Source organism: Podarcis tiliguerta (genome assembly GCF_965153285.1).
Source record: "Podarcis tiliguerta genome assembly, chromosome: 18".
In the NCBI taxonomy this organism is placed as follows: domain Eukaryota; kingdom Metazoa; phylum Chordata; class Lepidosauria; order Squamata; family Lacertidae; genus Podarcis; species Podarcis tiliguerta.
In genome coordinates this window covers 5328327-5344309 of record NC_139551.1, presented here as the reverse complement: position 1 = coordinate 5344309, position 15983 = coordinate 5328327, and the positions used below count along the sequence as shown (strand labels likewise).

Sequence of the window (15983 nt, the reverse complement as noted above, 5' to 3'; positions counted from 1 at the left end):
CTAATTCCCCCCAGTTCTGCCCTGTCCATTATCTTATTTATCCGTTCCTCTTTGGCAAGAACTTCTTCTTCTTCCATGTTATTTATTTGTGCTTTTAAGTCGCGTTTCTATCTCGCGAGCCGCCCCGGGATCCTTTGATGCCGGGGGCGATCTAAATCAAATAAATGAATGATAATAATAATAAAGGCCGAGCTACATTTCAGACGGATGCCCGCGGTGGAGATTGGCACTCGTTTCCTAGATGGCACAGCTTGCCTGGGGCTCGGCCTGTTCCTCTTTGCATGCCATTTGGCCAGGTTTTATTTTTTCAGAGAAAGAGAGAGCACGAGAGCGAAGGAGAGCGGTCCAAAGGATTTCTCCCCTTCCTTCCTTAAACAAACAAGCAGGCCGGCCAGCCAAACCTCCCTCGAATTGGACTCCTTTCCCACAACAGCGCTGGAAGGTTTTTCTCTCCAAACAGAGCTGGGGAATGTGGCTGGCAGGCTCTCCGGCCGGCAGAAAGGAGGTCAGTGGGGCACAGGCCGCCCTTGAAGGCCTGTCCGAGGCTGTTGTGGGAAGGTTGCCTTCCTGGCAAGGAGTGCCCCACCCCAGAGCCTGAGCTGGCCCCACCTTGAAGAAGAAGAAGAAGAAGAAGAGTTTGGATTTGATATCCCGCTTTATCACTACCCGAAGGAGTCTCAAAGCATCTAACAATCTCCTTTCCCTTCCTCCCCCACAACTCTGTAAGGTGAGTGAGGCTGAGAGACTTCAGAGAAGTGTGACTGGCCCAAGGTCACCCAGCAGCTGCAGGTGGGGGAGCGGGGAAGCGAACCCGGTTCACCAGATTACAAGTCTACTGCTCTACAATCTCCTTTCCCTTCCTACCCCACAACAAACACTCTGTGAGATGAGTGGGGCTGAGAGACTTCAGAGAAGTGTGATTAGCCCAAGGTCACCCAGCAGCTGCAGGTGGAGGAGCGGGGAAGCGAACCCGGTTCACCAGATTACAAGTCTACTGGTCTTAACCACTACACCACACTGGCTCTCTTCAGAATTAACCCATACTCCCCGCTTTCCAGGAACCAGGGAATCGCAGCGTTGGAAGGGACCCTGAGGGTCATCCAACCCAACCGGCTGCAAATCAGGTCTCTTGTTGTTGTTGTTTAGTCGTGTCCGCCTCTTCGTGACCCCCTAGACCAGGAGACTCTTGAGAGTCCCATGGACTGCAAGAAGATCAAACCTCTCCATTCTGAAGGAAATCAGCCCTGAGTGCTCACTGGAAGGACAGATCCTGAAGCTGAGGCTCCAAGACTTTGGCCGCCTCATGAGAAGAGAAGACTCCCTGGAGAAGACCCTGATGTTGGGAAAGATGAGGGGCACAAGGAGAAGGGGACGACAGAGGACGAAATGGTTGGATAGTGTTCTCGAAGCTACCAGCATGAGTTTGACCAAACTGTGGGAGGCAGTGGAAGACAGGAGGGCCTGGCGTGCTCTGGTCCAGGGGGTCACAAAGAGTCGGACACGACTAAACGACTAAACAACAACAAAGTTACATATGAACGAATTGCATATCGACGCAAATTAAGAATGGATAAATATGAAGAAATCTGGAAGGAATACTTAAGCGATAAGGCGGACAGTGGTGGGAAGTAGGGGGACGAGAGGTCTGGAAATATTGTTAAAAGGGTGTAGTTATAGGTATATCAGTACTCTGAATTGTTAAATTGTGTTATGGGTATTATTGTGGTTTTTGTTGTATGTGTTTTTCGTGGTTGCTGTATGTACTGAAAAAAAATGATTAAATATATTAAACAACAATAATAAAAAAGACATAAGGAAATGCGTTTAGTCCCCACACTCCCCGAAAATTTAAATGCGACAGAAAAGCTGTCCACATGGCCGGAGCTTGGGTTTCATGGTAGTGCCCGTTTGCCATCAGGAAACTGTAAATCCAGCCAGCGGAAAAGCCAGCAAGATTGCGTCTCGCTCTTCGATTTCCTCTTGGGTGTTTTTTCAGCCCTCGGAATGTCTGGCCCTGCAAAGGGAAGCCGGCCAAATTTTCCCTTTCTACAAATAACCAAAACACGGGAATGTGATTCCCTGAACAATGAGGTAAGGGAGCGGAGAGGAGGCCTGTGCGTGCGTCTCAGCCTTAGCAGGAGATGAACAAATTTCATGTTTCTCTGTCCCTCTGGTTCCCTGCCCTGGATTCACTTATCCACATTTCTGCAGCAATTCTGGGGACAACATTATTATTATTATTATTATTATTATTATTATTATTAGTTTCCATTGATTTATTGGTTGGTTTGATGCCTGTATAGGAGACTCTGTTTTTAAGTGTGTGATGTTGTGTTGTGTTTTATGTATGCAAAGAAAGAAAGAAAGAAAGAAAGAAAGAAAGAAGAAAATAGGAAGGAAAGAAGGAAAGAAGGAAGGAAGGAAGGAAGGAAGGAAGGAAAGAAAGAAGAAAAGAAGGAAGGAAGGAAGGAAGGAAGGAAGGAAGGAAGGAAGGAAGGAAGGAAGGAAGGAAGAAAATAAGGAAGGAAGGAAGGAAGGAAGGAAAGAAGGAGGGAAAGAAGGAAATGGAAGGAAGGAAGGAAGGAAGGAAGGAAGGAAGGAAGGAAGGAAGGAGAAAATAAGAAAGGGAGGGAGGGAGGGAAGGAAATTATTATTATTATTATTATTATTATTATTATTATTATTATTATTAACTTCTGCTATGTGTGTATCTCCACTAGCAGAACTGCTTCACTGAATAACCCCCACTGAAGTTAACGGACCCAAGCTAGTCATCTCCATCATTCACAATGGGTACGCTTTGATCAAACGCAGTAAAGACGGACTTATGAGCTCACAGAATTGCACTCTTAATGAACTTCCTGAAGTGCCTGTTTGCAGTCCCTTCTCAAAGTGCCTGACACATCTGCTCCTTCAGCTGATACACTTATGGGCTCATTTGCATCGCCTGTTTCTGAACAATAACACTTGACTGCGAGAAAGAACAATGAACCCTTGTGCTAGGAAGCCGGCGGTAAAGAATTTATCCTTTGTTTCATGCTAGGAAGCAAGGCTTGGATGAAGAGTTAGTCATACTATGGCATGGGTCGGCAAACTAAGGTCTGGGGGCAGGATGCGGCCCAATCGCCTTCTAAATCTGGCCCACGGACGGTCCAGGAATCAGCGTGTTTTTACATGAGTAGAATGTGTGCTTTTATTTAAAACGCATCTCTGGGTTATTTGTGGGGCCTAGGAATTCGTTCACTATTTTTTCCAAAATATACCGTATTTTTTGCTCTATAAGAATCACTTTTTCCCTCCTAAAAAGTAACGGGAAATGTGTGTGCGTCTTATGGAGCAAATGCAGGCTGCGCAGCTATCCCAGAAGCCAGAACAGCAAGAGGGATCGCTGCTTTCACTGCACAGCGATCCCTCTTGCTGTTCTGGCTTCTGAGATTCAGAATACAGTGGTACCCCGCAAGACGAATGCCTCGGAAGACGAAAAACTCGCTAGACAAAAGGGTTTTTCATTTTCTGAGGTGCTTCGCAAGACGGATTTTCCTAAGGGCTTGCTTCGCTAGACGAAACAGCCCTGCCTCTCGTGTCATGGCGACGGTCACTGCACGCACGCACGCTCGCTTCCCCGCTCCTCCGGCTCCCTCCCACCTTCTGGCTGACGGCTCCTCTGGCTCCCTCCCACCTTCCGGTTGACGGCCGACCTTCCGGCTGCCTCGCGCCGCTGCCCACCGCCCTCGTGCGCTCCCCTCAGAGAGCCGTTGCCACCAGCAGCCAGCGTTGCAGCCAGAGTCGCGCTCCTGAGCCCCGCCGCCCTCCAGCAGCCACGTGGCACTGTGGCCACAACGCGCGGGTGAGTCTGAGGTACCGGCTGCGGCAGCTGTCCTGCTTCTCCCCGCCATTGTTAGTGTTTAACTGCAGTGGTGCTTCGCAAGACGAAAAAACTCGCGAAACGAATTAATTTTGTCTTGCAAGGCACCACTGTATTTTTCCCCTTGTTTTCCTCCTCCAAAAACTAGGTGTGTCTTGTGGTCTGGTGCGTCTTATAGAGCGGAAAATACGGGTAGGCTCCCAAATGTGGCTGGAGCAGCTTCAATACGGATGTGCCAGACAGCCCCCTTCTTCCAGCTCCCCCACTACACAAAAAAGGTGTCTGTTAGGGGCAGGAAATGATCCAAGTAGGAATTGACACAACCCTCCTCATTAAGCGATTTGCCTCTCAAGTGGGCACCGCAATCAGAGTGCCAAGTTCCTCTCTTAACAAAGACATCTCTCTCTGTCTCTCTGTCTATCCCCCACTGTGTGGGTCTTTGTGGGTTTGGCATGTAGGGTCCACGGGAGGGGAAATGTGGCACAGGTGGGATTGGGAAAGTGGCAGTCATTTGCTCTTGCAAAGCACACAAACAGGAACGGAGGGGTGGTGTGTTTGTGTGTGTGTTTGCACCAAATGCCCGGTCCAGAAATTTATTTTCCTTTCTAGGTAAAGGGACCCCTGACCATTAGGTCCAGTTGTAGCCGACTCTGGGGTTGCGGCGCTCATCTCGCTTTACTGGCCGAGGGAGCCGGCGTCCAGCTTCCGGGTCATGTGGCCAGCAGGACTAAGCCGCTTCTGGCGAACCAGAGCAGCGCATGGAAACGCCGTTTACCTGCCCGCCGGAGTGGTACCTATTTATCTACTTGCACTTTGAGGTGCTTTCGAAGTGCTAGGTTGGCAGGAGCAGGGACCGAGCAACGGGAGCTCACCCCGTCACGGGGATTTGAACCGCCAACCTTCTGATCGGCAAGTCCTAGGCTCTGTGGTTTAACCCACAGCGCCACCCACGTCCCTTTCTAAGAAACGGGCAAAACCTCCCAACTCCTTGAGAGTCCCTCAGAGCAGATACAGTCATACCTTGGATCTCAAACGCCTCAGCTCCCGAACAAATCAGCTCCCAAACGATCGAAACCTGGAAGTGAGTGTTCCGGTTTGCGAACTATTTTTGGAAGCCAAACGTCCAGCGGGGCTTCCGATTGGCTGCAGCCAATCAGAAGCTGCGCCTTGGTTTCCGAACGTTTTGGAAGTCGAATGGACTTCCGGAACGGATTCCGTTCGACTTCCGAGGCACGACTGTACTCTTCTCCTTTGACATCTCCCGCGGAAAAGAAATTGTCCAAGCGCCAATCAAAAACCTGAGAATTTTGAGATCAAAATGACAAAACGTCATAGAATATCTAAAGAACTATTATAGCTGCATGAAAACGCAAGCTGGATTTGAAATGCGAGTAACCGAAGAAAGACATGAAGGATAATAATATGTGGAGAGATATAAATTACCGTATTTTTCGCTCTATAAGATGCACCAGACCATAAGACGCACCTAGCTTTTGGAGGAGGAAAACAAGAAAAAAATATTCTGAATCTCGGAAGCCAGAACAGCAAGAGGTATTGCTGTGCAGCGAAAGCAGCAATCCCTCTTGCTGTTCTGGCTTCTGTGATAGCTGCACAGCCTGCATTCGCTCCACACATTTCCCCTTACTTTTTAGGAGCGAAAAAGTGAGTCTTATAGAGCAAAAAATATGGTAAAATACACAACATTAAACACAGAACACCGTGGTGGGTGGGAGCGAGATGGGAAGTCGATGAATAAAGTATAGGTATTGTTGATGGCGCAGAATGTAAGCTTCTGAAAACCAAATACAGTGGTACCTCAGATTACATACGCTTCAGGTTGCATACGCTTCAGGTTACATACTCTACTAACCCAGAAATAGTGCTTCAGGTTAAGAACTTTGCTTCAGGTTGAGAACAGAAATCGTTCTCCGGTGGCGTGGCAGCAGCAGGAGGCCCCATTAGCTAAAGTGGTGCTTCGGGTTAAGAACAGTTTCAGGTTAAGAATGGAACTCCGGAACGAATTAAGTACTTAACCTGAGGTACCACTGTATCTACTTGCACTGGTGTGCTTTCGAACTGCTAGGTTGGCAGAAGCTGCGACAGAGCAACGGGAGCTCACCCCATCGCGGGGATTCGAACCACCGACCTTCCGATCGGCAAGCCCAAGAGGCTCAGTGGTTTAGACCACAGAATCCTTTACTATAAGCATATAAGTGGTGCTTCAGGTTAAGAACAGTTTCAGGTTAAGTACGGACCTCCGGAACAAATTAAGTTCTTAACCCGAGGTACCACATTTTCTTTTTTGGGGGGAAACCCTCAATAAATACATAAATACTTAATAAATAAAAGAATAACAGGCGCAGTCTACACAGAACTGAACATCAGCTTACAGCACCCAGGGATTGACAGCTGATTGACAGGTGAGCATCGCTCTGGGGATATGGGGTTTGGAGGAATCCGAACAAAGGGAGCGGACCATACCCCCGGGATGGGGAAATCTGTGGGGGACTGTTGGTTCTTCGTTGCTGGAAGCTGAGAGCGAGGCTGGCAGGGAGAAGGCGCTTTGAAACTCTATCCTATCTCTGCTGCACACACACAGCAGGCCCTCTGTTTGTCTTGGCCGGGGCGAGTCGGTGTGTAGACACAGCTGCGGAGCTTGTTTCATCTCCAGCTCTGAGCCAAATCCATTCACCACAAAGCGAAAGAGGGTGGGAGGAGCATTTGATTCAAGGCTTTTTGTACCTTATAAGATCATAGCTGTCAACTTACAGATTTGAAAATAAGGGACCTGCAGCCTCGAAAATAAGGGACCAGCAGCCAAAATAAGGGATTTTCAGAACACAGGTATGTTCGACTTCTGAGCCCCTCCGAGCCAAAGGCAGAAAGCCCAGCCAGCAGCCAAACGAAGCCTCAAGCGGTGGTTCCCACAGCGCAGCAACCCGGCAAAGGGGACGCAGCAAGGAAAACCACCATCACCTCTCCGCTGGGAAGCGCTGAGCAAAGGCGAGTCCCCAGGCAACGCGGCCAAATGAAGCCTCAAGCGGTGGTTCCCACAGTGCAGCAACCCGGCAAAGGGGATGCAGCAAGGAAAACCACCGTCACCTCTCCGCTGGGAAGCGCTGAGCAAAGGCGAGTCCCCAGGCAACGCGGCCGATTTGATTGGCACGAGGCATGCAAGCTCCACCCCCCAGTCGTTCTTAGACTCCTTATTGGGTGAGCAACGCAGCCAAGCAACACAGTTGGAGCCTCTCTCCTCCCTGGCCGGCAGGGAGGGAGGGAGAGGAGCTGCTTCCTTTGAAACCCGGGAAATTTAAGGGACATCATCAATAAGGGACAGCAGCGGGACACGGCGCTGGGATAAGGGACTTTCCCACCAAATAAGGGACAGTTGACAGCTATGTACAAGATCCCTCCAAAGTTGGCCCGAGGCAGGGAACAGGTGCAGAGCAACGACGATTGCCATGCGCTTAGGATCCACTCCGGGATCAAATCTATGAGCCTCTCGATCCGGTTTAAACGTCACGACTTGAATACATCCCAGGCTGCCTTCTTTCAACATGTTGCTACGCATCAGATCTTATTTGAATAAATAAACCTACCCGGACCCTGTGGTCATCTTCTGAGGCCCTCCTTCGTGTGCCCCCTCCTCGAGAGGTCCAGAGGGTGGCGACACGAGAACGGGGCCTTCTCTGCAGTAGCTCCCCGTCTGTGGAATGGTCTCCCCAGGGAAGTTCACCTGGCACCGTCATTATACACCTTTAGGCGCCAGGCGAAAACGTTCTTTCTTAACCAGGCCTTTGGTTCATCTGATATACATCCTATGCCCTTTTAAAATGTGGGGTTTTTTAAGGAGGGGTGCTACTGGGTTGCTGTTTTTATTTTTTATTATGTATTTTGTGGTTTTGATTTTATTCTGTGAATCACCATGAGACCCCTGGATATAGGGCGGTATCTAAATTCAATAAATAAAATAATAAATATTTTCTCCTCTTATTTTTTTTAAATAGGTTTTTATTAAAGCTTTGCAAAAGCACGTGAATCGTCTCTCTTTTCAGGTTGTAGAGCCTTAACCACTCACTGGGACAGTGTTCTCGAAGTTACCAGCATGAGTTTGACCAAACTGCGGGAGGCAGTGGAAGACAGGAGGGCCTGGCATGCTCCAGTCCAGGGGGTCACAAAGAGTCAGACACTTGTTGTTGTTGTTTAGTCGTTTAGTCATGTCCGCCTCTTCGTGACCCCCTGGACCAGAGCACGCCAGGCACTCCTGTCTTCCACTGCCTCCCGCAGTTTGGTCAAACTCATGCTGGTAGCTTCGAGAACACTGTCCCACCATCTTGTCCTCCATCGTCCCCTTCTCCTTGTGCCCTCCATCTTTCCCAGCATCAGGGGCTTTTCCAGGGAGTCTTCTCTTTTCATCAGGTAGCCAAAGTCTTGGAGCCTCAGATTCAGGATCTGTCCTTCCAGTGAGCACTCAGGGCTGATTTCCTTTAAGAATGGAGAGGTTTGATCTTCTTGCAGTCCATGGGACTCTCAAGAGTCTCCTCCAGCACCAGAATTCAAAAGCATCAATTCTTTAGCGATCAGCCTTCTTTATGGTCCAGCTCTCACTTCCATACATCACTACTGGGAAAACCATAACTTTAACTATACGGACCTTTGTTGGCAAGGTGATGTCTCTGCTTTTTAAGATGCTGTCTAGGTTTGTCATTGGTGAGTAGACCTGCTGAAATCGATGGACTACATTAGTCGTGCCTGTTAATTTCAGCGGGACAATTCAGAGAAGGATTTAGCTGGATTCAGCCCCGACGATCTTAGCCAAGGCAGTGTTTATGCTATTTTTGGAACTGTATGCTTGATTCCGTCCCAGATACAATGTTCAGTGCTATCCGGGTTCTGACAAGTGATGGCTTCAGAAGAACTTAGGGTAGCATAGCCAGCGCAGAGCTAAGTTACAGCCACATAAGCATGGAATTGTACAATTGGAAGGGACCCAAAGGTCATCTAGTCCAACCCGCTCCATGCAGGAATCTCAGCTAAAGCATCCATGACAGATGGCCGTCCAACCTCTGCTTAAAAACCTCCAAGGAAGGAGAGTCCACAGTCATCTCCCGTGTCAAACAGATCTTACTGTCAGAAACCTGTTCCAGATATTTGGTTGGAACCTCCTTCCTTGTAGCTTGAAGCCATGGGTTCGAGTCCTACCCTCTGAAGCAGGAGAAAGCAAGCCTGTTCCTTCTTCCATGGGACAGCCCTTGAGATATTTGAAGATGGCTATCACATCTCCACCTTTTCCAGGCTAAATATACCCAACTCCCTCGACTGTTCCTCATCAGGCGTGGCTTCTAGATCCTTGATCATCCTGGTCACCCTCCAGGTTGCCTACATCCTTCTTAAACTGTGGTGCCCAGAATTGGACTACGCGGGAGTAGACCCCGCGGAAATTAATTGCCGAAATGAGTCGCGCCTGTTAAATTTCAGTGTGATTCGGGGAAGAATTTAGCTGGCTTCAATCCCGACGGCTGCAGCCAAACGCAGCGTTGATGCTATTTTGGGAACCTGAAAGAGTATATTCTTGATTCTGTCCCAGAGACGATGTTCAGTGCTGTCCAGGTTCTGACTTTGAGTGATGGCTTCGGAAGACGTTTGGGCTGTAGCCAGTGTAGAGCTACGTCGTAGCCACTTAACGCCACCCTTGCTCCCCTGGCAAAATGGTTTGCGCTGGAGGGCATGTTTGCACAGAAAAGAACGTGCGAGGAAGTTGCTGGGAACTTCGTGGCACAGGTGAAATCTAGTGAATTACTCTAGCGCTGGATTCCTTGGTTGCACAATATTGAAACTCACCTGTCTGCTAGTGCAAGAGCCTTGGCGGACAGAGGGCGTTGGGTACAGTCCCACATAAGTGCAAAGGGCCTCCGTCTTGACATAAAGGTAAAGGGACCCCAGACCATTAGGTCCAGTCGTGACTGACTCTGGGGTTGCGGTGCTCATCCCGCTTTACTGGCCGAGGGAGTCGGCGTACAGCTTCCGGGTCATGTGGCCAGCATGACTAAGCTGCTTCTGGCGAACCAGAGCAGCGCACGGAAACGCCGTTTACCTTCCCGCCAGAGTGTTGCCTATTGATCTACTTGCACTTTGATGTGCTTTCGAACTGCTAGGTTGGCAGGAGCAGGGACCGAGCAACGGGAGCTCACCCTGTTGTGGGGATTCGAACCGCCGACCTTCTGATCGGCAAGTCCTAGGCTCTGTGGTTTAACCCACAGCGCCACCCGCGTCCCTTGTCCCTGTTATACCTAATTGCAAATTCAAATGTATCCCTATCGCGTTTTATGACTTCCTTGATATTGTATGTGGGCTGGAACTGGTCTGTGACCGAAATAAGAAATTCATTCATTCATTCTAGCATTGGATTCCTTGGTTGCAGAATACAGCGGTACCTCGGGTTACAGAGGCTTCAGGTTACATACGTTTCAGGTTACAGACTCCGCTAACCCAGAAATAGTGCTTCAGGTTAAGAACTTTGCTTTAGGATGAGAACAGAAATCGTAATCCGGCAGCGTGGCAACAGCAGGAGGCCCCATTAGCTAAAGTGGTGCTTCAGGTTAAGAACAGTTTCAGGTTAAGAACGGACCTCCGGAACAAATTAAGTACTTAACCCGAGGTAAAGGTAAAGGGACCGCTGACCATTAGGTCCAGTCGTGGCCGACTCTGGGGTTGTGGCGCTCATCTCGCTTTATAGGCCGAGGGAGCCGGCGTACAGCTTTCGGGTCATGTGGCCAGCAGGACTAAGTCGCTTCTGGCAAACCAGAGCAGCGCACGGAAACGCCGTTTACCTTCCTGCCGGAGTGGTACCTATTTATCTACTTGTACTTTGAGGTGCTTTCGAACTGCTTAGGTTGGCAGGAGCAGGGACTGAGCAACGGGAGCTCACCCCGTCGTCGCGGGGATTCGAACCGCCAACCTTCTGATCGGCAAGTCCTAGGCTCTGTGGTTTAACCCACAGTGCCACCCGCGTCCCATAGGTACCACTGTATTAAAACTCACCTGTCTGCTAGCGCAAGAGCCTTGGCGGACAGAGGATGTTGGGTACAGTCCCACACAGTGGCGTAGCATGGGTTGTCAGCACCCGGGGCAAGGCAAGTAATTTGTGCCCCCTAACCTGGGGCAAGGCAAGTCATTTGCGCCCCCCCGCTGCACTGTCCCTCCCCCAGATAGTCCCTCGCTCTCTCTCCGCACCGCACCGCACGCCTGGCACCCTCCCCTCCACAGTGGGCGGCGACCCGGCGGCTCGGATCGGATTCACACAGCCAGCACTGCAGTGAGATAGAGTGAGTGAGCCAGGTAGGGGCAGAGAGCTGCGAGTGCGAGTGCGCCCCTCCCCCGATGTTGCGCCCGGTGTGGCCGGCCCCCCCGCACCCTCCATGCTACGCCACTGGTCCCACATAAATGTGAAGGGCCTCCGTCTTCACGGACGACATGCAGGATGCATAACCAGCCACAACCTACCTCTCTCGCACTGGGGCCCCGTGAATCCGTACACGCAAGCGCAGCGATTAGGCCCAATGCATCGACCTCCGTTCTGGCAGCCGCTTTCGCAGACAGCTGTGTGGGGAGCAGAGAGAGAGAGAGAGAGAGAGAGAGAGAGAGAGAGAGAGACAGAGTTTGAATTGGCTAGGAATCAAGTAGATCTCTCCAGGAAATGCCGTCGTACGGTGGGGAATCGGGAGCCCAGCCAACGTCTCCGCTCCTCCTTTCTGCCGCTCGGGACATTCGAAGAGCCAAAAGCGATGGGAGGCTGTTTCGGAGGGGCGGGAAGTCATCCAAATAGGGTAAAATCCTGCATGAGACGCGGAGAGCCTTGCCTGAGAGGCAGGGTCTTAGGAGGGCTTAAAGGAGACATGGTGCAGCGTGTAGAGGCCATGTCTGACCCCAACGCCAAGCAAGTTGTCAGCAATAGGTACCGTATTTTTTGCTCTATAAGACTCACTTTTCCCCTCCTAAAAAGTAAGGGGAAATGTGTGTGCGTCTTATGGAGCGAATGCAGGCTGCGCAGCTATCCCAGAAGCCAGAACAGCAAGAGGGATTGCTGCTTTCACTGCGCAGCGATCCCTCTTGCTGTTCTGGTTTCTGAGATCCAGAATAATTTTCTTGTTTTCCTCCTCCAAAAACTAGGTGCGTCTTGTGGTCTGGTGCGTCTTATAGAGCGAAAAATACGGTGCTCTCTGCCACCACAATGGACGCCTCTTGGTTTGCTCTGTTGGGGGCAGGTACAGGGGTCAGATCCACTGCTTTCGTTCCCCTACACCACTTCTGACACCACCAGATTACGCAACGCACAGCCTGGGGTGACCTCCTAGCCCCGTCCAAAATGGACAGCCGTTCAACATCTCTGTGGCTTTCCCTCTCAATACATTCCTCTATAAGCAGTTTCACTTTCTGTTCATTTCTCTCATTTCCCCAATCTACTGCAATTTTCAAAAATAAGAAATGAAAGATCATCGCGAAAATTCACCAAATTCAACTGTTGTACACAAACAGTTCTGCTAGCAGGGACACGTTTTCACAATTTCCTCTAATGGGCTGCATAATATTCTCAGGGATATATGCGTTTTGCTTGCTCTCCCCACAATATATGCTATTTTGGGGGGCCCGCTGGTGGGTTGGGGAGCTCACATCGCAAAATTCAGATTCAGAATATTTTTTTCTTGTTTTCCTCCTCCAAAAACTAGGTACGCCTTGTGGTCTGGTGCGCCTTATAGAGCGAAAAATACGGTAATATCAATCGTCTGAAGAGCAGAGACGGCCTGGCTTTCCTTTCCCAGAGTGGCGCTACAGCAGGAAAAGGGATTTAAACCGTTCCGCTCAATCCAGCGCTGTGATGTGATGAGGAGAAAAATGCCCACCTTTCCCCCTCCCAATTTTTTTTATAACACAAATAAAAAACACAAACAGAAAAGACAAACAAATTCTTGCATCCTTATTTTTCTAAACATTGTTAAGTGGGCTTCCCCAAGTCCTGCCTATCTGGTTTCCATTTTACTTCATCTTTAGCAGTTTAAAAAGGTAATGGGGTAAAGGAGCCCCTAACCATTAGGTCCAGTCGTGGCCGACTCTGGGGTTGCGGCGCTCATCTCGCTTTATTGGCCAAGGGAGCCGGCGTACAGCTTCCGGGTCATGTGGCCAGCAGGACTAAGCCGCTTCTGGAGAACCAGAGCAGCACACGGAAACGCCGTTTACCTTCCCGCCGGAGTGGTACTTATTTATCTACTTGTGCTGGTGTGCTTTTGAACTGCTAGGTTTGCAGGAGCTGGGACTGAGCAACGGGAGCTCACCCCGTGGCGGGGATTCGAACCGCTGACCTTTTGATCAGTAAGCCCAAGAGCATGGGTAGGCAAACTAAGGCCTGGGGGCCGGATCCAGCCCAATTGCCTTCTGAATCTCAGCTCAGGGCTTGCTCTTTTGCCTTTTTCCAAGTTAACTGCATGCACGCCCCGGTACTCACGCTGGCCGCAGTAGGTCCCAGTGTATCCCTTCTGGCACAGACAAGCTTCTTCGTTGCAGCTCCCGCCGTTCATACATCTCACATTGCAGGACTGAACTGGGGGAGGAAGAAGGAGACAGGTTTATGGAGGCGGCCGAGGAGCAGAAAGAGAATAAAGGTAAAGGTAAAGGTACCCCTGCCCGTACGGGCCAGTCTTGACAGACTCTAGGGTTGTGCGCTCTATAGGCCGGGGGCCAGCGCTGTCCGAAGACACTTCCGGGTCACATGGCCAGCGTGACATTGCTGCTCTGGTGAGCCAGAGCCGTACACGGAAACGCCGTTTACCTTCCCGCTAGTAAGCGGTCCCTATTTATCTACTTGCACCCGAGAGTGCTTTCGAACTGCTAGGTTGGCAGGCGCTGGGACCGAACAGCGGGAGCTCACCCCGCCGCGGGGATTCGAACCGCCGACCTTTCGATCGGCAAGCCCTAGGCGCTGAGGCTTTAACCCACAGCGCCACCCGCGTCCCTTTAGAAGGAGAATGGAGAGATGCAATGGCGGAGAGTTTAATGGTGAAGCCAATAATAATAATAATAATAATAATAATAATAATTTATTATTTATACCCCGCCCATCTGGCTGAGTTTCCCCAGCCACTCTGGGCGGCTTCCAATCAAGCGTGAAAAACAATACAGCATTAAATATTAAAAACTTCCCTAAACAGGGCAACCTTAAGATGTCTTTTAAAGATAGGATACTTATTTCCTTTACATCTGAAGGGAAGGTGTTCTACAGGGCGGGTGCCACTACCAAGAAGGCCTCTGCCTGGTTCCCTGTAACCTCACTTCTCGCAATGAGGGAACCGCCAGAAGGCCATCGGAGGTGGATCTCAGTGTCCGGGCTGGACGATGGGGGTGGAGGCGCTCCTTCAGGTATACTGGGCCGTTTAGGGGTTTAAAGGTCAGCACCAACACTTTGAATTGTGCTCAGAAACGTACTGGGAGCCAATGTAGGTCTTTCAGGACAGGTGTTATGTGGTCTCGGCAGCCACTCCCAGTCCCCAGTCTAGCTGCCGCATTCTGGATTAGTTGTAGTTTCTGGGTCAACTTCAAAAGTAGCCCCACATAGAGCGCATTGCAGTAGTCCAAGCCGAAGATAACCAGAGCATGCACCACTCTGGCCAGACAGTCCGCGGGCAGGAAGGGTCTCAGCCTACATACCAGATGGAGCTGGTAGACAACCGCCCTGGACAAAGAATTGACCTGCGCCTCCATGGACAGCGGTGAATCCAAAATGACTCCCAGGCTATGCACCTGGGAGTCATTTTGTGTGTTACACACACAAAAGTCATTGTGTGTTATACACACACAGACACAGAGACACACATACACATACTTTTCAGGTTTATGTATGTGGTGGTATTATGTGGGGCTGGAAATATTTTACTTCTTTGGTTTTCCTTTTCTTTCTTTTTTCCTTTTTTCTCATTATTGTTTTTTTCTTTTTTGGTTATGTTAAAGTTATGTTTTGATATGAAACTTAATAAACATTATTGGGGGGACGGAGAAAAACTTCCCCAGCTGTTTCCACACCTGACAATAATTTTCCCACTGATACAACACAGCAGAGAAGACCTTTGTGTCCCCTAATAAAGGTAAAGGGACCCCTGACCATTAGGTCCAGTCGTGGCCGACTCTGGGGTTGCGGCGCTCATCTCGCTTTATTGGCCGAGGGAGCCGGCGTACAGCTCATGTGGCCAGCAGGACTAAGCCACTTCTAGCGAACCAGAGCAGCGCACGGAAACACCGTTTACCTTCCCGCTGGAGTGGTACCTATTGATCTACTTGCACTCTGAAGTGCTTTCAAACTGCTAGGTTGGCAGGAGCAGGGACTGAGCAATGGGAGCTCACCCCGTTGCGGGGATTCGAACCACCGACCTTCTTATCAGCAAGTCCTAGGCTCTGTGGTTTAACCCACAGCGCCACCCGCATCCTTTTGTGTCCCCTACTGCTTTCCAAAAAGCTTTGAACCTCTCCAAAGGTCAGCCATAGGAAACCGGCATCCGTTCTGCTCTCTCCATCTGGCCTCACACCCTGTTGTGGACGCAGCCCCCACCCCAAATACCTTGTGAAATGTTAAGTCCCCCCCCCGCCTCCCTCCCCCAGCGACCCCCCGGGGACCACTGGAATGCAGGCAATGCAGCCCCTTTCCCAACGCCCCTCCTCAAGCCTGAATTCCTTACATAGCTGAGGAGATTGCTAACATCTGGGGTCTCCATCACAGTGAAATTGAGAGCAGAAGGGGCTTCATGTATATTAAGGTGGTGATGTATGGAAGTGAGAGCTGGACCTTAAAGAAGGCTGATCGCCGAAGAATGGATGCTTTTGAATTCTGGTGCTGGAGGAGACTCTTGAGAGTCCCATGGACTGCAAGAAGATCCAACCTCTCCATTTTGAAGGAAATCAGCCCTGAGTGCTCACTGGAAGGACAGATCCTGAAGCTGAGGCTCCAAGACTTTGGCCACCTCAGGAGAAGAGAAGACTCCCTGGAAAAGACCCTGATGCTGGGAAAGATGGAGGGCAGAAGGAGAAGGGGACGACAGAGGACGAGATGGTGGGACAGTGTTCTCAAAGCTGCTAA

The 15983-nt window shown here is 50.2% G+C and overlaps 1 protein-coding gene across 8 annotated transcripts in view; it reads right to left on the bottom strand.

Moving 5' to 3' along the window:
* Positions 1–15983, bottom strand: part of FBN3 (fibrillin 3) — a 153870-nt gene that overhangs the window by 111687 nt on the left and 26200 nt on the right. For all 8 annotated transcript variants that reach the window (XM_083421307.1, XM_083421314.1, XM_083421313.1 and 5 more), the window contains 2 exons: positions 13365–13460; positions 11369–11464 (listed from right to left, as the gene is read on the bottom strand). In XM_083421307.1, the coding sequence (XP_083277433.1) occupies positions 11369–11464; positions 13365–13460 (192 nt within the window). The remainder of the gene's footprint in view (positions 1–11368; positions 11465–13364; positions 13461–15983) is intronic.